Source organism: Phaethon lepturus, unplaced genomic scaffold, assembly GCF_000687285.1.
Source record: "Phaethon lepturus isolate BGI_N335 unplaced genomic scaffold, ASM68728v1 scaffold25680, whole genome shotgun sequence".
NCBI lineage: Eukaryota > Metazoa > Chordata > Aves > Phaethontiformes > Phaethontidae > Phaethon > Phaethon lepturus.
Genome location: NW_010513079.1, coordinates 13,837 through 19,836, shown reverse-complemented (window position 1 = coordinate 19,836; position 6,000 = coordinate 13,837). Strand labels below are relative to the sequence as shown.

General features: G+C 56.6%; 1 protein-coding gene across 1 annotated transcript in view; it reads right to left on the bottom strand.

The window, feature by feature from the left end:
• AGRN (agrin) overlaps positions 1–6,000 on the bottom strand; it is a gene marked incomplete at its 3' end in the record, with an annotated part of 33,084 nt that overhangs the window by 14,121 nt on the left and 12,963 nt on the right. Inside the window, exons 7-11 of the mRNA XM_010289219.1 lie at positions 5,307–5,501; positions 3,935–4,135; positions 2,205–2,350; positions 1,926–2,031; positions 1,452–1,567 (exon numbers count right to left, since the gene is read on the bottom strand). Of these exons, the coding sequence (XP_010287521.1) occupies positions 1,452–1,567; positions 1,926–2,031; positions 2,205–2,350; positions 3,935–4,135; positions 5,307–5,501 (764 nt within the window). The remainder of the gene's footprint in view (positions 1–1,451; positions 1,568–1,925; positions 2,032–2,204; positions 2,351–3,934; positions 4,136–5,306; positions 5,502–6,000) is intronic.

Genomic DNA, 6,000 nt, shown 5'->3' with positions numbered 1-6,000 from the left:
CGACCGCTGAGCCACCGAGCTGCTCAGCCGGGGCAGGAACGTGGTCTCATGCTGGGCAGGAGGAGGTTTCACCAGCTGCCCTCAACACTTCTCCTCTGCCCCAGCTACACAGGGGTACTAAGCCTTCAGAGATTAACCTGCTTGCTTTGCTGTCATCAAGAGCTCCTCTCTCATTAACATCAAAGGAGGAGGAAGCTATTAGAAGTTTATTATTAATTCATTAATTAGGAACCTGATGGAGGGAAATGATCCAAAGATAGACAGAGAGACGCTCCCTTTATCCACAGGGAGCAGGAGAAAGGGGACACGGGGCAGAGCTGGAGAGAAAGTGGGACCTCGGGAGCTGCAAGCAGGGTGCGTGCGCACACCCCCGGGCTGCCAGAGGCAGGGAAATGGCATGTCCAGAACAGGCAGCGATGGATAAATCCCCCCAAGGGGCTTCAAGCTGCTGGTTAAGTGGTAATTACCTCCTGATGTATGCTTGCTGCCAACACAGGGACACAGGTGGGACAGAAACTGGTGGGATACTGACTCTTGGCCAGCACTGACCACACCGCCACGCTTCTGCTCCTCCAGCACCCACCTCGGCCTGCAGCCCCGCACACCCCTGCCAGGAGATCTCTGAACTTTCCCTGAATGCTGCTGCTTTTTAAATTATACGGCACATTAAACAGCACTATATCCTCATCAAGCAGGCATTAGCCAGGCCCATGCATGGCGTGAATCATGTCTCCACAGAGTAATGTGTTTCCCTAACAGGCGGTCACAGCCTCAGCTGTTAAGACTTTGCTAATGCCTTTCAAAAGGCGCCTTCTGCTAAAGTGCTGACTCCAATAATTATTTAATAAATACTAATGGAACATTTGCCAGCTCAGCTTCCTGCACAGTGCAGCCACCCACTAGTCACGGGTCCTGGGGTGGCCTGCAGAAGGTCCCTAGGTGAACCTGAAAGCTCTGTTCCACCTCAGCCTGCAGCGCAAGGATACAAGCAGTATTTTTGTCGCTCAGGCTCGTGAAAAGCCCTAAGCCTCTAGCAATGGGCTGAGGGCACAGAGGGCAGGGTCTGGCCGTAGGGGCACCTTCTGGGGCATCCAGCACAGACTCAGCACCAGACAAGTTCTGAGCCACCATCCCGTCTTCCCGCATTTCAGAAGGACTCAAGACCTAGAAGCTGACTCAGGGCTTTTGAAAGGACAAGAGCATCACTACTAGATATAGAAGGCGAAACATGCGTGTACACCTCCATGTGTGCCTGCTGCGAGCCCGGAGCTGGGGATAAACGGAGGCTTTGTGAGCCTGGGAGGTCAACAGTTAGCTAAGGAATGGGGAGGGTCCACCTTCCTTTGTTTCCCCTGGGATGAGACCCCAAGTCCCTCCTCCACCTGATCTCTCCTGCCTTCCAGCCTTGAAGGTCCTTCATGCCCCCCCAGGTGGGAACACAGCATTCACTCACTTGGACATCCAGCTGCACCCACTCCAAGCGCCAAGGTCATGTTGTCTGGGCAGCATCCATAGATGGTCTGGCTGCAGTGCACAACCAGGAGAGGTGGAGGGGTTGTGGCAAGGGCTGCAGAGGAAGGCAGAGAGGTACAGGTTATCTTCGGCACGCAGGCTGCCGCAGGGCAGTATTGCCAATACGTGGATGGAGCAGCTAGCAGCATTCTTGCAAAACCACTTGGTCCTTGCAGAGATGCTGGGAACGGGCGATGAGGTGAGGTCCTACCCTTGGCCAGGGAAAGCACAGGGCATGAAACAGGAATGATGCAGCGGGGATCAGCAAATCAACACAGACACTGCTGTGTCCTTAGCGAGCACTCCCTGCTCAGCCCCAGGGAAAGGGCATGTGTTACTGCGGGGCACCAGGCTCGGGACTAGTGCATACAGCTTGTGTCAGCCTGGGGGCTGGCTGCCCTCGGGGGACTCACCGCGGCAGGCTCCTTGGCTAGTGACATAGAGATCCTGGCGTTTTTCACACCGTGTCTTCTTCAGCTCACACTCGTTGGTGTAGGTCACACCATCAGAGCCACACACCTGCCAGGACAGGGAGGGAAGCCGCTCAGGGCAGTCCCTGGTACAGGAAGGCAGGTTCCCTACCCATGGGATGCCCTCTCCTGCCCAGGAAGCATGCGGGAAGGCCACCAGGGAGAAGAGAGGAGGGGAGTGAGGACTGCAGCAGGCAGCCTAGAACTGCTCAGCATGCTTACCGGGTTGCGTGGCACTGCCAGGCAGGTGAAGTCACACACACAGCGGTCATCCTCTGCATCCTCGTCCCACCAGCCCCCGTAATGCCGGCACCGGTCCTGTTCACACTCACTACCATCGCCGGAGCCCGAGCCCCCTGAGCCGCACTCTGGAGCGAAGGAGGACATGGTGAGAAAGGGCTCATGCCCAGCAGGGCAGAGTTAGGGGAAAGCAGAGGGCACGGGGCCAAAGCCGTCTCCCTGACACGAGGCTGTGCCCCGGACAGGGGAAGCAGCCCACAGCCGCACAGGCCCATCCAAATCACCGCAGATTTAACCTCCTCAGCACAAGCAACCCAGACTCCCGGGCCCACATATATTAGGATGCTTATGCCTGCACCTCAGAGAAGATCCTTCTCCCCCAGAGAGCAGATTCTCCCACTGCTGCCACAAGATTGTGCTAAGCCTACATAATGAAAACCGCAAAGGGATGCTTTAGCAGGTGCCTTCCTCTCTACAGCATCACTGCAGGAACAAAAGCAAGCATCCTGTGGCTACCAGCTCCCTGCAGGCTACCTGGAGATCAGACAACTAAGAGGCAAGCACAGGGGGAAGGGTTGCCATTTGACTTAGCGACAGCTTAACTCCATGCTTTGATCTCACCCCTTTCCCTTCTCCTACCCTCCCAAACACATATTGCAGCAGGGAGATTGCTGCTGCCAAAATAAACATGGAAACCAGAGCAGAGGAAGGGATGGGGTTTGGGTTTAGTCTGAAGTACAGTTAGGCAGATACTCTTAACAATATATAAACTCTGTCCCTAGCTTGGTTGCCTCTCCATTAGATGCTCAGAGCTCCAGCAGCAAGAGAGACACTGCTGATTTCAAAGGCTTCTTAAAGCGGAAGGGGGGTAGGAAAACCTGGACCTTTTTATTGAGTGATCAAAGGCTGTGATTTGGCATTACACAGAGAATTATTTAAGATCTTTTCCCAATGGGACGTCAACCTGAAATTCCCCAAGGAGGGCTGTGATCAAACACCGTGTTATGTCTTCCCCTCTCCCTAAGCTCTGCCATAGCACTGAAGTCCTTTCCAGCCAGGCTACATGTGCAATGAGCCAGAGAATCTCAGCTCACCGGGTCAGCACGCCAGGGTGGCAAGGTTTGCACGCCTCCTGTATTCGGATTCAGCCAGCATTAACCCACAGCTTTCCCCCTACAGTGGGAAAACTCAGCAGTTTCTTAGTTCTTAGCCTAAGGTACAGCCACCCCGCGACCCTCCCAGGCACTCAGTACCAAGCCAATACACAGCCCTGGCCCTCGAGCAGCCGAGGCAGGAGGAGGCAAAGCGGCAGCAACGCTCCTGCCCCAGGCACCGCTCCGCTTCCCCCAGCCAAGGCCCGCTCAAGTGTGAAATTAAAGCAGTGGTAACTCCTCGCCCAGCCGATCAGGCGGCGTCACCTCTCATCACTGCCGGGTACAGACAGACAAGGGGGAGAGGGAAGCAGCAGGGGTGCCGGGTGGCAGCGGCCGGCCAGGAGGGAAGGAGAGGGCTGTTGGCATGGGACCTGCCGTGCTGGCGACGCTGGGGGCGTCACCGGGCACCATGCCCGAGCTCCACGCAGGGAGGCTCACGTGGCGGCCGGGCACAGCAGAGCGGCGAGGGGAAGAGCCTGCTGCGTGCAGCCTCCGTCCTTCCTCACCCTTTCCCCCACCTTTTACACCCGCACAGCCGGAGGAAGGGCAACAACCTACCATCCTCACACGGCCCCATCCTGGCAACCTCAATGCTCTTCTTCTGCTGGCAGGAGGCCACCTGCAGTTCGCACTGGTTGTCATAGGTGAGGCCATCGCTCCCGCACACCTGAGCGAAGGGCTGCCTCTCGCAGCGCGGGCACACGCACTGCCCACCCACGCACTTGCTGCCGAAGGAGCACACCGTGCTGCCGCAGGACTCTGTGGGGCAAGAGGGAGGAACTGCAGTGAGACGTCGTGGGGACCTTTGTAGCCAACTGGCCAGTGTCACAGAGCAGGGGACCACTAATGCCATGGCCTCAGAGGCAAGGAGAGAAGTCCTCCTTCCCCAGAGTGGTTTGTTTCTACTGATTTAAATCATGCAGACACTCTGCAATGGACAGGTGACACTCCTGAGCATTTCTGATTCCCATCAGCACCCACAGGCATTGTGTCCAACAGCTTCTTCTAGGACACCAGTAAGAAATCCCATTTACTCTCATGGGGACTTCAGCCTCCTCCTGCTCGCAGTGCCCACGGAGCACTGAGAGTCATCTGTCATACTCTGCTGCTGTTCTCTCCCAAATTTAGAGAGGATCTCCATGCACAGTTTCTCCCTGGAACACAAGACCCAGCTGGACAGGTTTTATGAGGCTCAAAGCATTGCTTTTACTGTAGTAGCATTTGTCCTAATGAAGGACCTAGGCAAGGCTTTTAATTCATTAATTCGTTAAGAAATTGGCACAGACAGTTCCCTGTGCTGGGGAGTGGGGAGGGAAAACACGAACAAAGAGGAATTAACCCCAGGGGATGGAGGAAAGGGGAAGCTACTGACATGAACTGTGTGATCAAATAGACCCTTGATGCTTTCAGTTCTGGTGGTATCTATTAACATGTTTTTAGCCCAATTTCTTTGCTTGGCTCAGACAAGTAACAGAAACGGCAGATACCACCTATGATGCACAGCTGAGGCTAAAAAGGAGAAGCTGCTTGAGAGACTCAAGCTGCCCAATTCTTGTGAAGCCAAAAGGGAAGGCCACGCCAGACACGGTGAAAAGCCTCAGGCAGGGTGTCTGAGGGACCAGCCAGGAGTTGCAGCTCCCGTTACTCTGGAGCTGATATCCTCCTGGGAAGTCCTGCAAACAACCAATAAATGCACCAGGAGGAACACTACGGAGACCCTCCACACAATCCTGACCCTGGGGTTTCTCCGGTGCCTCCCAGAGCTGGCAAACCCATGGGCTGCAAGTACTACAAACGACTGGTGAGCCCTGGACAGCCACGGCCAGGCACCTCAGTGTGGCCCGGGTGGCCAGCGGGGCTGAGCATCCGCTCTCTGAAATGCCACCAGCAGCAGTGAGACGAGGGAAGAAGGCGACCTTGCCAGACTCACTGCAGTCTCCTTGGGCCGCCACCAAAATGTTCGTCTGCTGCGTGCACGCCCGGACGTGGAGCTCGCACTCGCTGCCGTACGTGTTGCCATCTGTGCCGCACACGGGCTGAGAGGAGGGAACGCACTCCGTGGGGCACACGCACCTTCCCGTCTCCGCCTCGCAGATGGCCCCGAACTGGCACTTGCCACAACGGTCTGCGCAGACAAAGAACAAAACCGGAAGGTTAAAACAACAGGTCAGGCAGGCATCTCCATCTAATGAAGTGCCAGAGCAGAAATAAAACCTCGCTGCGACCTCCTCCCCCAGGTCGAGCCCCTGCAGACACCAGCAGCCTCGTCGGGCCTCCCCCCCAGGGCGGAGCCCCGGCAGACCCCAGCAGCCTCGTCGGGAGCCCCGGGGCGCGGTGCAAGGGAAGGAGCCGAGGCGAGGGCTGCAGGAGGAGGGAGAGTCAGGCTCGGAGGCAGAAAGGCAATAACTACTCGTAAAAGCCGTCAGGGCCAGGAGTAACCGTGATGAAATGTCACCAGGGCCATACGCCGTTACAGCTGAATAGGAGGCGGGAGAAAGCACGGGGCTGAGCGCAATTACGAGGAGCGATAAATCAGTCCCAGCCTCGGGAGGAGGAGCGCAGCATCCCAGGCAGCAAGCGGCCACGCTCCCGGGGGAGAGAGGCGGCGGGATTCACACACGGCA